This window comes from Solanum tuberosum, unplaced genomic scaffold, assembly GCF_000226075.1.
Source record: "Solanum tuberosum cultivar DM 1-3 516 R44 unplaced genomic scaffold, SolTub_3.0 scf00073, whole genome shotgun sequence".
Classification (NCBI taxonomy): domain Eukaryota; kingdom Viridiplantae; phylum Streptophyta; class Magnoliopsida; order Solanales; family Solanaceae; genus Solanum; species Solanum tuberosum.
In genome coordinates, this window is record NW_006239002.1 from 315,535 (window position 1) to 335,509 (window position 19,975).

Sequence of the window (19,975 nt, forward strand, 5' to 3'; positions counted from 1 at the left end):
TTTATGAATTGATTTTGTCTCCTCTAATTGCACTATTTGTCAAGTGATTAGAGGTTGGGTTTGACACTAAAGTTGTGTGAACTGTCTTATTTGAAAGTCCAATTTATTAGTCAAAATATTCAAACTTTTATTTGTTTCATACTAAGCAATGTAGAAATATTTTTTTAATTGATTATAATGTACTCAAAATCAGGCCCCTACCTACCATGATAAATTATTTTATAGTAAAATTATGCAAACTTTTGTACAACAATTCTTGTTAATGGTTCATGGTGGAGTTCAAAATTAATTAAGAGGAGTTATTAGTTGTAGGTTCCAATTTAGAAGTGACAAGAAGAAAGAGGCTTGCTGGGCTATTATTTTGTAGACATTAGAATTAATGAATCTGATTTTTTTCTGAAATAATATTTCTGCAGTTACACTCAATATTTAATGCTAAAGCTGGACCTATATTAACTCTAAAATCAACCTCCTTGTCAACGCCAGCCTGTTTCTTCTCTTGCATTTATTTCCTATCCCCATCTCATACTCCATTCTCATTTTATTTGTTTCACGCTTAAAATTCGATATTTAATATGAAGTTTGATATATTTAAATTCGTATTGTAAAATTTTATTATAGAGATTAAAGTGCCTTGTGATTCCTACCAAAAGTATTCTTATGATTTAAACTCAAAATTATTGGTTAAGGATGGAGAAATAATCAACACATCATATGTCCGTCATATTTAATGAAATCCTGGAAATTCAATAAATTCAGATTTGCATAAAAAAGTATCACTTTAAGGGTTAAATCATTTAGTTTCAATAAGCCAATTTTATTTCTAGGGTTTAAACTCGAAATTTTTATTAAGAATAAAAAAATACGTATTAGTCACTCTATGATAACCTTTGATGATATTCCCATTTACCACGTAGCCAACAAAACAAATTTTATGACTGTCGATTATCTCTTCTTTATAATATGTGCTTATGAAGTTTCTTCTTATTGAATGATCTAAAATATCATCAACTAATAATTTGAAGGATGATCAAGACAATACTGAAAATGATATAATCGCTCTATTTACTCTCTTTTTTTTAGATACGTATACTAAAGATTCAAACTCGAGATATAATAAAGGGAAAATTATGCAGAATAATAAATATTTAGCTTATATTAGGTACTATAACTACAATTTAAGAAAATTATAATTCGCGACTACAGTTTTTCAATTTTTGTTATTCGCCTGATTTGTATAATTCACTTGATATGTATAAATCCAAAATTTGAATAATTTGGTTCTTGATTGTATAAATTCAAAATTTTATACATGCTTACCTTAGCTATTTGTATACGATTTATGAAAAAATCATAATAAATTAGCATGTATATTGGCAAGCGAAATATACAAACGGAGTTTTGAAAAATTACTAAATGCATAAATACAGAATTGTATAGACTTACCCTATTTGTATATTCGCAAGCAAAATATACAAACACAACATCCATAGCAAACATAACTATAGCTATAGAACGCATTTATCAAAACTATAACTATAAAGCCTTATTATATCTATTATGTTGTTATTTCCAAAATTTTCTCTATAATAAATGGTGCAGGTACGATTAGTAAGTGAAGACGACACTCTTTTAATTTAATTTGTGTTTATACTTTTCTTTGTATAGGTAATAAATAATAAAGAAAAGTTAAAATATCTTTATTGAAATCATCCTACTTGATTCTATAGCACAAGAATATGGACAATTAGAACCAGAATGTTCCCAATTGGAATCTACTACCTTTTTGTGGATACAGCTTTTTGCATAGATAATTTCTTTCAACCAATAAAAGTAAAAGAATTAATAGAAAAACATTAAGATTTTTTTTTTTGTAGATTAGTGGTCCATGATCTATATATAAAATTGACCATGCTGTGAGTTTGACAAATGGCCATACATGAATATACTCTTAATCATGTGATTAAGAGATTAATTAGCAACGTGCCATGAGTATAACCAGATGGTGCTAATCATAATTAGAGAAGAATCAAATCCATCTTAATTAAAATTGTGGCTAATTAAGCAAACACATCAGTGTTTTAGTACAAAAGAAGCCATATATCTACGTAGAATCTGCCATTTTGGTGGTGGGGATGTGGCCATGTGCTAATTGAGTTATTACGATGAAATTTTAAAAAGCAGTGGCTGTAAACAAGTTAAATAATCAATTAAATATATAATTAATTTGCAATGTTGCGCTCAACCATGACGAATTAATTAATTTCAATGAATATTGATCTTGAATCTTAGGAAGATAATTAGTAAATCCTCCTTATGAAGATATTATAAAAAGTTTAGGCAGAGAGAATCCTTCTTGTCTCGATGTCGCACCATTGTTCCCCACACCACCCCACTGTGAGGAAAATACGTAAATTCGAAAATAAAAAAAACCAAATTTAACGTGAAAAACCCATTCAAAATCGAAAGTAATAATCATAGGATCTCCAAAATATAAATTGTTTCACTAAAACAAAATAAGAGGGTTATAAATATTCTTCTAAATGGCTATACAACAATTTACCAAACATAATAGTCAATATATAGCTAAATCAACAAAAGTAAAGAGAAAGAAAACACTCAATCTCAATTATTGTTCCGGACCTCAAATTTGATCCTACTGACCATCAAAACCGAATCCCAAATCCTCCGATGATATAAATATATTTACACAATCATATTATTTAAATACAGTTATATGTAATTATCTCTATATTTAATACTAGTGTTGATTTATATTTTAACAAGAATAATTGGTAAATAATTAACCTGTTATAATAAAATAAATCATATTATTACTCCTATTAGTATAGTATATATAAAAATATATACTACGTGGACTCGTGGATTCCATGCAAGTTGGGAAGATGATAATTAAGCATGTGATGGTCAAACCAAATCAAACACAAGGGGACCCTCCAATCAAGTGATATATATATATATTATTCCCCTATAAAGAATATTTTAAGATTAATCAAACATATTTTTTGAATTCGTAAAAGTATTGACGAAAAAATCGTTGACTATCTTGGGGGTCAAATACCATTCAAATTAAAATACATGGTGGTATCTGTTTGTAAATTTAACTTTTACTACTCTATTAAATTTTATTTCCAGAATGATCTTAGACAATTCTTTTTTTTAGAAAAACTTATGATACTTCTTTACATTTTGTAAAAAAAATTGTGGAGAAATAAATAATAATCCCGTCAAATAACAATTTTAATTGAAGTTTTTAATAAGTAATTTTTTAAAATGTGTGTGACAAAATCTCTACGATTTTTTTAAAGAACAACTTTCACATATAGCAAACATAAAAATCATATTTGTATGCTATAGTTTGCATAATTGTGCTCCATAACAAATTTTATGTTTGATATGGAACTTTTGATTTGTATAATTCTCTAGATACATCCAACTTTATACAAATTGTTTAGTTTTGTATAAATTCATTTATACATTGTAATTTTTATAATTATAAGTGTATATGACGAAAATATATGTATTTATATTTGTATATACAATTTTCTCTCACTTTATACAAACACAAATGCATTTTATACATCTGTATACCGAATGGGTAATCGTATATCGAAAATGACTAATTATATATCGAATCAGATGGCAAAAAAATAGGATGTTTGCTGCAAATTACAAATAAAATAAATTATGACTATAACATTTAATTTGAATTAATAATTTGTTATTTCATAAGATTTTCCCATTTTTAGAGGTGGAGGGCACTCTTCAAGTTCCCACAACTGTGCCGTTGTAGACAAGTGTTTACTTGAAATGTGGGTCACTTTTCTTTCTTCAGTAGACTTTCAAGTGTAATTATAGTTGAAGAGTCAGCAGCATGTGTGTGTCATTAGATACAAAGACCTAGTCAAGTGCTATTGATTAGGGTAATGAAGAAAAACCAGAGATTTTGGTGCCTTGTAACCTGGAGGAACAGAAATAATAATATTCCTTCTGTCAATTTTTATTTGCCATGTTATATTTTTCGAAAGTCAATTTAATTAATTTTTAAAATTAAATTAGATTATATTAATTCGATATTTTTTTAAAAAAAATTAGAAACTATACGAAAAGTACTATAAATTGTAATTTTTTGCATATCAATATGATGGAAAAATACATCATAAAATGTTAGTCAAAATTTTATAGTTTAATTCTAATAAAAGAAATTATGACAACTAAAAGTGGACGGAGATAGTATTTACATAACAAATAATAATTCTATTGCTCAAAATTGCATATATATCCTTGATGGCTCCTTTGGTTGGAGCATATTGTATGCTTGCCACTTGCCTAGTTCGATTTATATTAAAAATTGCACAGACGTACATAAAGTTAGAGAGTAGTATTTTTTTCAATTTATTTTCTCACATTAAATTAAAACACTTTTAATTTTAAAAAAAGTCAATGAATGTATGATGTATCAATCAGATTAATAGAGCTCAAGTAATATGAAATAGAAGATATTTTCATTAGCCACCTGAAATGTAGGGTGTTCAATTAGTCAAATGTCGTTTTTAGCATTGATTGGAAAATTTGAAAATAGTCGACATGTAAGTGTTTTGTATTTATGATAGCGGAATTAGCCTCTTATTTATTATAGAAAAGCATGCAGAGCAAGATTTTCTACTAGTTGATTTGACCACATTATAGGATTCACACCAGTATAGTATATACACAATAAACTGACTTCACTTTTTCAGTATATTTATATAGAGGAATTTTAATACTATGGGCTCATTTGGTGTGAGGGATTAAAAATAATAGTGATGGGATAAAAAAAATTATGTTGTTTGGTTGCCATGTTTGAGATAACTTATCCTAAGACAACTTGTTTCCAACCAAACGACTCCATGAGTTTTGAATTTTATAATTTCGATTTCAAGCGGTGATAATAAGATTCTAAACTTAATATTTGTATATATTTTTGATGAACTTCTTAAATCTTAATATAAATACATTATTTGAGCCAAAATTATTGAGTCAAATTTGTACGACATTTATTTATCTATGGTAAGAATTTGCTGATAAGTACAGTATTAATCAGGGAGTATAAACATTTAACGAATATTGAATCTAAAAAGTCCTACTGTATATATTGATTATATTACTAAAATCTAAGTTTAACTAATTGGTATCACCTAATTAGTAGGCAAGTATTATCATATATATATATACTATCAAAAAATAAAGTAATATGATTTCAAAGACAAGTGTTGATAGATGTTTCATTTCACCCAGTATGTGCAGTGGAGGGATGGGAGATGTGATCCTAGAAGATTTTATACAAGTACAAACACAATGATTATAAACAAGAAAAAGTTAAAAGATTTTTTTAAAAGAATTATTGATTGGATTGACAAGTCATTTTTGAGGTACAAAGGAGTGGTTCCTAGTTACTCCCTCCGTCCCTTTTTAGTTGTCCACTTTAGAAATGGCATACAGATTAAGGCAACAATGATTAGCACAGTGAAGTTACAATTTTACCCTTATGACAACTTTTCACTTCAAAATTACAACCACTTCTTTGAATTCAAGTGAAATAAATTGGAGGGAAACAACATACACTTTTAGAAATTTTCAAGAAGTGTAAATAAGGGTATAATAGGAAAAAAATTGTTGTCATTTCTTGATTTGTCAAAATGGACAACTAAATAGGGACAACTAAAAAAGGAAATATGGACAACTAAATAGGGACGGAGGGAGTAATTACTAGTAATAATAATGGGGTCAATTTTGATATAGACTTTGAGAAAAACACCATATAAGAAATTTATGTAATATTGGTGTATTAATAATACTAATCTTATTAATTCTTGTGTTAATTATATATATATATATTGAGTTTATTTTTATGTAATATTTGGTTTAATGTATTAAAAATAATATACATTTTATAATTTCCAAAAAATATTTATTTACAAAAATACCATCTACAAATATGACGGAAAGAATATGATTTTTTTAGGGATAATTGTGTCTTTAATCATGCTAATGCATGAATTAAAATCATTTGCATTACTAATACTATTACTTATTTGTTTTCAAAAATATCCTCAATAATATGTCTTTAATCAAGCTATTGTATGCATTACAACTACTTGCATTGTTTTTTTTTTTATATAAATATTTTTCACCCGACGTCCGAAGCAAGTATTCTAGCTTCGACTAAATTTAGATCATGCACTGCATGACCCATTCAGAGGTGACGCTTCCAATAGGATTTTCTCTATACACAGGATTTGAACTCGAGACCATTGATTAAGGGTGAAACAGCTTCACTACTGCACCACAACTCATGTTGATCACTTAGGGATCGTTTGGCAGAGTATTAATAAAAATAATGTTTGCATTAGCTTTGTATGTTAGTAATACCTTGTTTGGTACATTTTTTTTATGATATGTATAACTAATGCAAGCATTAGTTACACACTCTATTGTGTATTACTAATACCATGAATTTATAGGTATTAGTAATGCAAAGGGTAAATACATGCATTAGCATGGTTAAAGACCCAATTACCTCTCAAAAATACTTTTACATCTTTTTCATTGTAATTGTAGAGGATACTTTTGTAAATACAACACATACTTTTTTTAATACATCAAATCAAACAATGCATAAAAATATATTATATGCATAACTAATGTAAATATAACTAATACAAGCATCACCAATGCTTCATTATCAATACACTCTATTTAACATTATTTTTATACACTCTACCAAACAACCCCTTACATTATTACCATCATTAAAAAGTGTATTAAACAAAATATTATTAATATACAAAGTTAATGCATGCGTTTTTACTCGTTTGACTTGTTTGATATGCGAATTAAGATGGAATAATCTAGAATTAAATTTATATTGTGTTTGATTATTATTCCACCGTCAATTAAATATAATATAAAATTTTATCTTAAAACTTAATTATCAATCTATCATCTTGATATTATTTTACCTTAATTATTTCAAATAATATAAATTAGCTTAGAAATTATAATCTCAAAATTATGATTCTAGAATAATTTAGTCCTAAAACCAATCACTTTAAAGAGGAGAAAAACCAGAGAAGGGAGGGAGCAAGAAAGCAGAGTGTCAGTATGGCGTGCATATCATAGCAAATTGGGTGTCTTCATCACTACAACCTTCCCAATCTTTTAGTACTGAAATAAATAATAGTTTCCCACTTTGCCCTGAAAATTACAGAGTGAAAAAACAGGAAAAAAAGAAAAGAAGAATAGGGAAAAGGTTAAAAAAACATAAAAAGGAAAAAAAAGAAGCAAATACTCTTAAATTTGAGTGGACTTGTGCTTTTTTATGGTTTGTCCTTTGATAAGAAATGGTAAAATAGAAAATTTCTGATACCATAAAGTTGTTGTGCTGATTCTAGCAAAACTGGTAAGCATATACTAGCACTGGCTATATTTTTCTACTTATTTTTTCTCCCACAGTTACTGGAAACAGGATACACAACTCATTTTCTTGATTCTCACATTACTATATGGTGGCTTTAGTTCTGCTTTGTTGGTGTGTGTGCTCTTTTACATTTTTTATATTTTTTGCATGTGGGGTTTTATGTTTATCTCTTTAAAAACTATTTTCTTGAGAAAAAAAAAAAGGTTCTTTAAAAAGATTTGAGATTGTATTTTTGTGGGTATTCTTGATTCTTCTTCTTGCTTTTGAAGTAGATTTCTTGTGTTTCTACACAGGGGTTTCATGTAACAAAGGGAGTGGCTTTTGGGTTGTGTCTTTCAAATACAAAGTAAATTTTCTTGATTTCTTGAATTTTTTACTGGCTAGATTTCTGCTCTCTCTCTGAGATGATTCTTTTTGTTTCTACAGATTTTGTTCGTTGGTGATGTTTGATTTTGTCTTTTGAAATAATGCATTATAAACTATGCTTCTATTTATTCTAGTGATCTTTCTCATTAATTTTTTTGTTCTTTTTGGCTTTGCAAAAACTATAAAGATTAGATGCTTGCTGTCTCCCGTTTTGGTAGTGCCTTCAACTGATACCAAGATGCTGTTTTCCGTTGCAGGTTCTTCAAATCTCTCAACTTTCAATTAAAAAATGCTGTTATATCTTACATTTGTTTAGATTTACATGTGATTTCTGTTTGGAAGTTTGGATCTTTTAAAAGATTTTCTTTTATGTGTGGTCTGAAACTCAAGCCTTGAACTTTTTCTATATAAAAAAATGAACCAATTTGTGGAAGAAACAAGCAAAGAGTAAAGTCTATGTGTGTGTGTGAGAGAGAAAGAAAGAGTAAATAAGTAAAGTAGTATTAAAGAAAGATGGTGGGGTGGAGTCAGATGGATGCTAGTGGGGGTGTGTAGTTACTGGTTTTTGTGAATAATTTAGTGAAGAGAGTCTGTTGTTTATGTCTCCTGGGCTGAGAAGGAGCCCCCGTGGTCCGTGGGCTTTGCCGCCGACCAAGGAAACAATCTCTTCTCTTAATGGCTCTCTTCACATTTAGGTGATCCTCTTTTTCTTTAAATTAAACTAACCATTTCTTCTTCTCTTACTCTAAGATAGCTCATCCTGCTTTGCCTTTGTTTACTTTCAAGATTCGGTCATACTAAGCCTTATATCTTATATATCTTACTTATAATACCCCTCTTTGAGATCCCATTACTCTTCCCCTTCTCTCCCTTGAAGTTGAGGAAAATTGGTTATATTCAGAAACTTGGTCCCCACACCTGGGTTCTTACATTTTTTCCATTTCTGGAGCTATTTGTCCTTGGTTTCAGGTTATGTTTGAGCATTGGGAATATCAGGTTATGAACAAAGGGTATTGTTTGATTTTGCAGTGATTTGTTGAGTAGTTAAGGGAAGTATATTTTCTCAAGTGTCAACAAAAATCAGATCTTTCTAAGTTGTCAAGATGAAGTTCATGAAACTTGGATCCAAGCCTGATGCCTTTCAGACAGATGGGAACAATGTCAGGTCAGATCTTCTTCTAGCTTTTTTTTTAAAGTTTTTATTTTTTCTAAAAGCTTCTTCATCGATTATATGGGCCATCCATAGCTGTTTTCTTTTGTAGAATTGTAACTGATCTTCATATTCTCAAGATAATTAATTAGTGTCTGTCTTTTTATGTATCTGGTGTTCAATAAATTGGCATTTCATCTAATGTCAACATCCAGCCTTATCTATTTACTTGTGTTCTGTCCTATATTAGTGTATTGACTTTTGAGTGGGTGGGGGTGGGTCTAGGATGTTCTTTTAGAAAATCGTTTAAGGATTATATCAAGTTTACTCTTTATCCTAATTAATCTTTCCCCAAATCTATCCTAGGACTTAGATTTTATTACCATTCAGTTTTCTATTTCTGGTATTGTTAGGGGAGAACTGAGAAGGAATGCCAAACATAAGGGTGTTTTCTAGAGATAGACTCCATCTTTTATTGTTGTGATTTCTTCACCTAACAGATAAACATATAGTCAAAATAAAGGTATCCAGCCATTTGAAGTTTCCAGTTCCACATTGCCTGCCATATTTTGATGGTCCATTTATCTTTGGCTTATGTGTAGCTTATTCAGTTAAACGACTTGATTAATATTATTGTCTAGTCTTAGCTATTGATTTCAAAAGCTTCATTTATGAAATACTCATCAAACCTATAAAAGATTCATCAGTACTGTGCAGTGTTTGAATAGTTTGTACTACTGATTTTTTAGGTTTCAACTTTTAACCCCTTAGATTTGTTATAGTCAGATGTGGAAGATTTCGTTGCGCAAGTTCTAATTGTGGGTATAAACGGCCTATAACATCAGCGTGGTAATATAAGCGCAGACATAAGGGCCTACTTATGTTGCTCTTTTTCAATTTTTTTCACTCTGGTTTCGGGTAGCTATAACAATAATTATGATTTATGCGGCAGGATTATGCCTCACCAGTTTTGGTCTGATGACTCATACATGATTGATGAAACCTTGTTACTTCATTTTATGACTTGAGCTGATGAATTTGAGCCATCAGATTTTTCAGCCGAGAGGAAATATGTGCCTTACTAATTAAATGATATCACATCCTTCTAGTCTTGTTTTGAAAGAGAAGATTAGTGTCTTTTCATTTGGTTGAGTTAGAATAATGGTGAAGAAAAGAAATATACAGAACTATTTTTTAAAATTATTATTTATATATGTTTACCTTTTTTTTTATCTACTTCTATCTAGTATGATTATAGCACTAATGAGTTAAAATGGAGAAATATTGTGGATAGCTGACCCCAACATGTTTCGGATTGAGGTGTAGCAGTTGGTTTTATAATTTATACCATGACTTTTAATAACCTTATCATTGTTATTGTTAATGGATCTGTCTAGACTCTTCTGAATTCTACTAACAGATTCTTAATACAGATATGTTGCTTCAGAGTTGGCCTCGGACATCGCTATTAATGTAGGAGATGTGAAGTTTTATCTGCATAAGGTACAATGGTCTAACAAGTACACAGAGTAATAATTTAATCATGCATTTTTTTATTTTTTTTGTGTGTGTTACTATGTGAAATGGCGGTAGAGTGCCTTTTCTCCTGAAGGAAGGAGGAAAACAGTAGGTCCAAATTATGCTTCTGTTTACTATTTCCACTTATTTATTATATTTTCTACATTAGCATGGGTTTCTTGCATTCATTGGTGTGTCAAATAGACTGCAGCATAGTAGCTGAATAGTTCTTTTTGATCTGTCTTATGCTGTCTGTGCTAATACACAGTTATAATCGATGTATATGCTCATTACCTATAATAAAAAAATAACAAATAACAAATAAATAAATTCCATGTGTGTGCATGAGCCTCAAATTTAATGGTCACCTTCACTCAACACTGTGGTACTTATGATTGCCTTGGACTGATAGGTATCACAGTAGCAGTAGCTGTTGTTCATAATTCCAATAAGTGGTGCTTTGCTGTACAAGTACTTTTATGATGCAAAACTTTTTAATACAATTTTGTGAAGTGCTTTTCATATTTGAAGTATCTTGATCAACGAAAATGTCTTATTTACGTATTTGACTTGTTGAATTGACCATCTTTTTACTCCGATTACTCATTCTTTACTGAAAACGCTCTGCAGTTTCCTCTCCTGTCCAAGAGTGCCACTTTGCAAAAGTTGGTTTCTAATGCAAGTGAAGGCAATTGTAACGAAGTTGACATTCATGACATCCCTGGAGGACCTAGTGCTTTCGAAATATGTGCCAAATTCTGTTACGGCATGACTGTTACACTGAATGCTTATAATGTCATTTCTGCAAGGTGTGCTGCTGAGTATCTCGGTATGAATGAAAGTCTCGAGAAAGGAAACCTGGTCTACAAGATTGATGTTTTCCTGAACTCTAGCATTTTCCGGAGTTGGAAAGATTCAATAATAGTTCTTCAGACTACTAAGTCTCAATCACGCATGTGCGAGGAACTGAAGTTGACCAGCCACTGCATTGATGCTGTAGCATCCAGGGCTTCGGTTGATGTTTCCAGGGTGGATTGGTCCTATACTTATAATCGTAAAAAGCTTCCAGAAGAGAATGGAAATGATCCTAACTTGAATGGAATTAGAAGCCGCATGGTGCTGAAAGATTGGTGGGTTGAGGATTTATGTGAGCTTGAAGTAGATCTGTATAAGCGGGTGGTTATCACTATAAAAAACAAAGGGATTGTTTCTTCTGAAGTTATTGGAGAAGCTGCCAAAGCTTATGCATATAGAAGGTTTCCAGGCTTTAATAAAGGCGCCTTCCAATTCAATGATGTCTCCAAATGTCGCCCAATATTGGATACGGTGGTATGGCTATTGCCCTCTGAGAAAGGTAGCGTCTCTTGTAGTTTCTTGTTAAAATTGCTAAAAGCATCAGTTTCACTAGACTCTGGAGAAACTTTGAAGGCAGAACTAGTCAAAAGAATAGGACAGCAATTGGAGGAAGCTTCTGTGAATGATCTTTTGATTCGAGCAGCAGATGGGGAAGGAACCATGTATGATGCCCATGTCGTCCAGAAAATACTAGAAGCGTTTGTCATGAGAGATATGGATTCTGAACCTCAGCTGGAAGATGGAGATGAAATTCAGGAGGTCCGAAAGCCAGGGATTTTATCAGAAGCTTCAAAACTGATGGTGGCAAAGCTAGTAGATGGATATCTTACTGAAATTGCAAAAGATCCTAATCTCCCTTTGTCAACATTTGTTGGTCTGGCAGAGATGGTATCCAATTTCCCTCGACCCGGTCATGATGGAATTTATCGCGCAGTTGATATGTACCTTAAGGTGAGTTTCCCTTGACTTCTGCATACAGTTGCTTAATAGAAATAACTAGCAGATACCTTCCCCTCCACCCTTGATTAGAATTTCAACATGGATATGTTTACTGAACCACATGGGGAAATGAATGTCGCATCTATGCTATCTCAAATTATGTTTCTTTTCTGAAGTCAATTATATTCATTTATCATGTAAGATTTGGCAAGTTTGTGGGGAAACTTTTAGTGTCCAAATGAAACATGTCAAAAGATCTCGCAGACCAAAAAAAAGAAGTAAACAAACCGATCCCGCAAAATCCCCTCGATAAACTTATTTGTTTGGTTTCTTTAGTCATGAAAGCTCACTCCATGAGGGCAGTTCACATTTTGTTCAGTGTTACAAAAATATCCTAGTAATTTTCTGCTCTGGAAAAATGATGGGAAATGTTATCTAGCATTTGTCAATTCAGCAACTTTTCTTTGTATAATCTGAATTCTACATGTGGAAGGTATAGGTTAGGTATGGTTGAATTCAATGCATATAGTTCGTGTTAATGAATGCCCTGTATGTACTTGTTGAACTCTGCGTTTGTGTAGGAGCATCCTGGAATCAGCAAGAATGAGAGGAAGAGAATTTGTAAGCTGATGGACTGTAAGAAGCTCTCCGTGGATGCTTGTATGCATGCTGTCCAAAATGAGAGGCTTCCCCTTCGTGTTGTTGTACAAGTGCTCTTTTTTGAGCAAGTCAGGGCTAACGCCTCATCTGGGAGCAGTACTCCGGATCTTCCAAAAGCAATTAGGGACCTTAACAGTGCTTCATATGGAAGCTCAAGATCTGCAACAACGAATACAGAAGAAGATTGGGATGCTGCAGCGTCTGCAGAAGAACTCAGGGCTTTGAGGGGAGAGTTGGCAGCCTTAAGAATGGGAAATGGAGGAACGAATGACAAAGTTAATGTTATTGATGCCAAGAGCCATGCAGACAGGGCTGCCATGAGTAAAATGAAAGGTTTGCTCATGTCAAAGAGGCTGTTTTCGAAAATCTGGTCAAACAAAGGTGGACAAGGGGAGAATAGTGGCTCAGATTCGTCCGAGAGTCTTGGATCTGCTAATAACTTGGAAGAAGCTAAATCTACACCTTCAAGAAAAGGAAGGCATTCAGTTTCTTAGTTCTAACAGCTTTTAGGAATGCATTGTTGGTGGCCTTTTTTTGGACTTAAAAATGATATTAGCATATGTCAAAAGACTAGAAGAAAAATGAAGGATATAGTATTGACAAAAAGTTTGTAGGATGAAATGAAGCCTCTTATGGGCCAACCCAACAAAATAGAGCTTTTATTGTATAGATGTTCTCTAACATTAGGTGGCTCTTAAATTTTTATGACTTTATGGTGTGCTAGTATCATATAAGAAATTTTACTGTGAATTTAGACTTAATACAGTCTGAGCACACTGTCGCTTATGAATGGCAAAGGTAAGTTCATTTTATATATACATTTCATTTCCAAGTATCCCCTTTTTTTTACTTAAATCATTTCTTATCTAGAATTTACTGGTTCGATTAATTACTTTTATAACAAAGTAATGTATTATAAATACATGGGTAATATCTTATTAACTATAATCAATTCTTAGTTTTATCGTACTATATGAAGAATACTACATTAAAATTTTTAAATTAGGATCAACTCTCATTTTCTGAATATAATAACCAATCATGCATATAAAGAGAAATTGAATGTTATTCTTATGAGCAGTAGTCATGTTATTTAACTTAAGTGAATAACGTGGTCTAAGTTTATTAAGATCAAGAAATTTATAGCCATATTTATGAATAGAAACTAACTTCAAAAGAAAAGAGTCACGGTCATGGTAATTTTTGAAATGACAATTTTAGTTGAAAGTTTGTAATGATGAAACCAAAACTAGAACCAATACTTAGCTCATACACATTTCAATCTTAGCACTCACTTAACTGGCGAGTCCAGATTATGTGCTATGATTTTCGAAAGGAAGGACTAGTAATCATGCCAATATGATATTAATGATTTTAATTTCATCAAACACAATATCTAAAGACTATATTAGTTGCTGCTATACTTTAATAATTGTTTAACTAAATTCAAACATTTTTTATTCAGGATTTTACTATCCGATATGATACAGGAAAACTTTTTATATCAACACTCAAATAGTACTTTATCAAAACTTTGTAGTAATTATGGGTATTTGCTTAGTTTCCCTATTTATAACACAACTTATAAATGTTAGAAGCCCAATTCTCATCTGTTATTCAGCTCATTGAAGTGATTGATCCCTTCATATGTGGATTATGGACTTCAATAGGATAATTATTGGCCCAATAATCAAATCGTTAATTTTTCATATATGATAATACAGCTAAATTTATGGAAATACGTGAAAGATACTTCTCCATTTCATATTAGTTGTTCACTTTTCTATTTACATGCTCCTTAACAAATCATAAATAAGAAGTGCAGTTGTGCTAATTTACCCTTAAGAAACTTCTTTAGAACTTTACAAGCTTGCTTACACTTTTTAAAATAGAACTAATTATGAGGATAAAATTGAGAAAATTTAATTAATTCTATCTTGATTTTATAAATTGACAAGTACTACCTCCGTCTATTTTTACTTGTTTCACTATACTATTTTGGGATGTCCAACAATGCTTGTTCACTTTTATAAAATTAATGAATAATTTATCATGTTGTGTCTATTTTATCCTTGCTATTAAATATTATCTATTTTCAATGTTTAAATGACTTATATTTAATAAGAGTGTTTTGGTAAGATTACCCCTATCATTTATTGCTTCTTAATTCATGTGTCAAATCAATCGTAGAAAACTATTGTTAAACAGAGAGAGAGAGAGAGTACTTATAATAAGGTGGAGAACTAATATTGAACTGTAAGACTAACACAATTACATAATTTATTTCTTTTAAAAAAAAATCAGATTCAAAACAAACATGTTTGTTCAGACCAAGTAATTAAATCTCTCTTTTTCAGGGAGGCAGTAATTTTCACATAGCTGTAATAACTTGTTTATTTCCCTGCGCAACGTAAATCTCAAAGCTCATAAGGTGTTAAAGAGTTGTTAATCTCTCTTCATAAATTAGCACAGAAATGACATTTACAAAGTAACTAAAAACAACCAGCTAATTATCTTATCTTTGAAATTGGATGATTAGTCAAACTTAAAATTCTTAACTTACATTTAAAATGAAAAAGACAAAGCAACGTGTATTATAGAAATTTTAAGTTATCTTGGCGGATTAATCCAAGTAGGCAAAGCCAATTAAATAAAAGTATTAGAAGCATATGACCTCTAACAATTGGCTGGCCATATTTTAGTAAATTATCTATGCCCTTGTTTTTAGGTTGATGAATTGTTATAGATAAGGTGAAGTCACAAAATAGATAAACAACTAACCACTATTATTGTTATTAATTAAACATACAAGACACAGTCTATAACTGATTTTTTTTTCCTCAGAACTACTTGACAGAATTTGAAAAATAAAATAAAAATAGTTCACATGTATATTTTTGTATCACTAGTGCATAGCAAGCTCCTTTTTTTTAATTATCATTATTTCTATTAGATTATGGATTGGGCAGGGTAAGGGAGAGCGAAGGCGTGTGGTCAATGAGAATTGAATCCACAACTATTACGTGAAAAAAATTACTTGTACGACTAGACTGTAAGCCTTGATAGGTAGTACATACATATGTATGTACAAGTGAAAAAATTTCAACAGAGACTAGTTAACCAGAAGTTTTAAACCTAAATAACCTTGAGTGTGATGGTATATTAGATTGCCACTTCAATCCGAAAAATTGTACCACCTTACATATGCAATGTAGGGCTAAACTAATTAGTTTGAAGTCAATATATTTACAAGCAACATAATACTAAAAGATACTATAAACTGCTCAATTAAATCAGTCATCACATAATTAATCAAGCAACATAGAGAATAATAATAATTGAATTGAATTGAATTGATGGGGGGCAATGTGCATGTGGCTCTTCCCTTGGAGAGTGTAAAACACCAATTGCCTCTCTATACCAATGGAAGGACACATTTGCTTTATTATGATAATAAGTCCAAAATGTCCTACTATTTGGAATTTTCTCAACTTACTTGAGGTGGTCCAATTATTATCTACATATATATTTGGAAATTGGAACCCAAACTCCCATTACTATTATTTTAATTTGGACTAACTCCTCAACTAGTGCCAAACATCCTCCCTCATGGGTTGGAATCCCATTCTTAACATACATCATTTCTACATTGGAATTTGCACATAAATTCCAAAAAATAAAATAAAGATACAACTTCTATGTGGAGCCAATGCTAGTTATGGATTTTATTATTGTGGTCCACATCAGATTAAGACCCTCATGTTTTGGATTAAGATGCCACGTACTATAAGTCAACAACTGTAACTTACCATGAATCTTCTTCCTCGACTTAATATAAATTAAGTAATTTAATAAGGTGAGAATGTATGTTAATTAATTAAATATTTAAAAAAATGATGTGTAAACACATATTATATGTTTATGGCTTGATGTAAATATCGAATGTAGGTTAGTTTCTTTTATCCTTGAACATTGCCATATCTATTATGAGTTATGACCATCCAATCTTATAGCAGGTTTTGTTTTCCGAAACATAAATATAAATTAATTTACACTGATAATATCAAACAATTTAATAAACAATATGTAATTCTTCCCCCAAAATATTTTTTGGTATTCTTTTAACATATCCAAAGGCTAGTACTACAAAAGAAAAATAAAACAAATGGGAATCTCACAGCTTTTGGCTTGTGATGCATTGTCATGACTCATCACTTATAATTAACAGCTGTTTATAACTAATCCAAACAATTAGTTAAGTGATCCATATTGGTATTACTGATGAAGCATTTAACAATACTTTTTGGTAGAGTCAGTTCAGACAGGGGTCTTCTATGCATAGTTAACAACTCAAAAAGGCCACTTTAAGAATTTATAATGGATGGACTTCTGCTTCAATTATTGATCATTTAAGCTTACGTTGCATCAGCATTTCTCACAATATAAAAACATATAAGAAACCAAAGGGATCAGTAGCAGTACTGAAAATAGAACCATTAGTTATATCATATAGGACCTGAATTTGAGTTATAAACACTGACAATATAAATAGTTATCATATCATATTTATTTTACCTATTATTACAAATTACTTAATTACTGGGTGTAAACTCCGTAGATCTTTATAGACATAGCAACTGATGATGATAAAAAAATTCTGTTTCTGTCACTGACTCGTGCACGAAAGTTAAAAACTTTTTTGCAATTTAAAAAGAGGAAAGAGGAAGTGGGGAAGGGCTTTTATGAATGGTGTAGTGAAGGATGAGTCATAAGTTGCCATCAATAGATGAATAGATATATATATATATATATAAGAAGAAGGGAATCTCACGTTAAAAAAGTAGGGAAATAAATGAGAAAGATCTTTACATGTTCTTGAAAGGACAATTGCAACTTTAGCTGACAACTACTTTTCAAATTGGTTTGCCCCTTCCTCTCAAATCTCAATCATCTTCATGGACCTCATACAATGTAACTTATCTATTTCCCTTATCATGGGCCATACTCAACCTATCCCCACAACTATACATTTCTGTATTTTTAGATATTGATGTACTAATATATTTCATTTTTCTGCCCATTATATATTATCTGATAAGTGCAAAACAACTTATAACGTTTGAATCTCATAACCCTTATATAATAATAATAATATACAAATAAATTGAAAGGAGGCAATGACAAAATAGAACATATTTGGTCTCGATCTCCTAATTATTGTTGGATCTGAAATGTTGATATCAAATGGCAAATATTATGTCCAATTTAATAATTTACCTACTTTTCTTTAATTCTAGATAAGAGATCAAAATAAGCAAACTAAGCATATGGTTAAGTGGTTAACTAATTAACCAATAATTACAACCAAAAGTTATGATAGACGTGTTTTTTTTTGTTTTTAATAAGAAGTTTCAAATTTCAGTCATGAAAACTTTTATCGAATATTGAATGAAAGAAGTTTAATTTAGAGTCACTAAACTAGATTTATTTAATTAAGATTCACTTTGGGAAGTCCATTTATTAAAATAGGATATCTCATGAGCCAATATGGATTGCATATCAATCTAATTTTTAAATGAGCTTGTAGATATTGAAATTTTGTGGGACTCTACAAGAAGTGTCTAGAAGGTGTGTTCAGTTTCAATTCGAATTCTTGGAGACTACTCAACCCTAAATCCTAGTTCATTCCTATATAAAGGGTACTAAATTCCCTTAAAAGGCATCTCGAATATTCTACAAATTCATAGAATATTTATATAGATGTCAAATATAAATCATCCTAGTTCGAGAAATACGCTACTAACGGTCCTCGAATCATGGATAAATCTTAGGAGAGTAGAATCAAGGAAGGAACAAAATTCTACCCGCATATTTATCAATAAAGTTATGTTTCTTCAGATTTTATTTGCGTGGTTGATTTATTTTCCATATACTTAAAATTTGTTGCAAACAGAGCTGAATTAATCTGATCAGATTAAAATTGATTGAGTTTATAAATTAAAAGCGATAATTAACCGCTCAAACCTAAACGGGTTGGGGAGGACATGATTTTATAGGCTGATTTTGCTACCCCTAACATAGTTTAATTACACCACTTCCATGGCTTTCCAACTTGTTATTGAATGCAAATTTATATACTTACTCTTTCTATCTCAAATTATTTGTGTCCTTTCTCTTTATAGTTTATACTCTCTTGAGAAAACATTAATTAGGAGAAAAGTTTGATTATTTTATTAATATTTATGTATAAAAATATCATCTTATTTCGTTAAATATTTACTTTATTTATGTAAAATTTTAGACATCTATTTTTTTAAAATACCAAATAATCGGAGGAAATAATATATAAGTTTGGGGCAATATTACACCAATCTCAACCAGTCAATGATGTAAGAAAAGGAAAATGGCACTATAAGAATCATACGAAATAACTGGAGAAAATGTGCTTCTGTATTTGACTTTTATCAACGGTCTCTAGTTATAGATATTGAAAGCGTTGCGTTAAATAATTGAAACTAATGAGTAATTTTAACACGTTGGTTGAGGAGTAGATAAAAAAGAAAAGAATATTAACGGAGCATAACATATTATATATAAGTCCAAAATTCCAATAGTTCTGGTCCTGGCATACCCTCGGGAACATCCATGGTATGCGAAGAAATGTAAAATCTGAACTTAATGGTCCTCTTGTCAAAATATTGACAGCTGCTCTAAAAGAAGCCAAAATGTCTTGTATATATTTAATTGTCATAATTTCATTTTTTAGAATCAAATTATAAGAATTTTGACTAATATTTTACGATATATTTTTTAGGGCAAATTGCAGAAATCACATACTTTTAAGGCAAAATTACAATTTATCCCTTAAAAGTTTATAATTACAGAAATCCCTCATTTTCGCGCATCAGATTAATGTATCAGCGCTTATATTATTGTATCTCACGCATCAGATTAATGTATCAACGCTTATATTATTGTATCTCGCGCATGTATCAACACTTATATAG

At 30.6% G+C, this 19,975-nt stretch overlaps 1 protein-coding gene across 14 annotated transcripts; it reads left to right on the forward strand.

Moving 5' to 3' along the window:
* The first annotated feature begins 7,077 nt into the window (after positions 1 to 7,077).
* LOC102588886 (BTB/POZ domain-containing protein NPY2) lies at positions 7,078 to 13,803 on the forward strand. 14 transcript variants are annotated; one of them, XM_006346255.2, is made up of 7 exons: positions 7,078 to 7,462; positions 7,774 to 7,826; positions 8,034 to 8,103; positions 8,876 to 9,011; positions 10,430 to 10,499; positions 11,145 to 12,320; positions 12,890 to 13,803. In XM_006346255.2, exons 4-7 carry the CDS (start codon positions 8,950 to 8,952, stop codon positions 13,460 to 13,462), a joined length of 1,881 nt encoding a protein of 626 aa, XP_006346317.1. In that variant the 5' UTR covers positions 7,078 to 7,462; positions 7,774 to 7,826; positions 8,034 to 8,103; positions 8,876 to 8,949; the 3' UTR covers positions 13,463 to 13,803. The 14 variants fall into 14 exon arrangements, with proteins under 14 accessions (XP_006346317.1, XP_006346315.1, XP_006346316.1 ...); XM_006346253.2 differs by having other exon boundaries at positions 8,039 to 8,103; XM_006346256.2 differs by lacking the exon at positions 7,078 to 7,462 and adding an exon at positions 7,480 to 7,591.
* Positions 13,804 to 19,975: the final 6,172 nt, after the last annotated feature.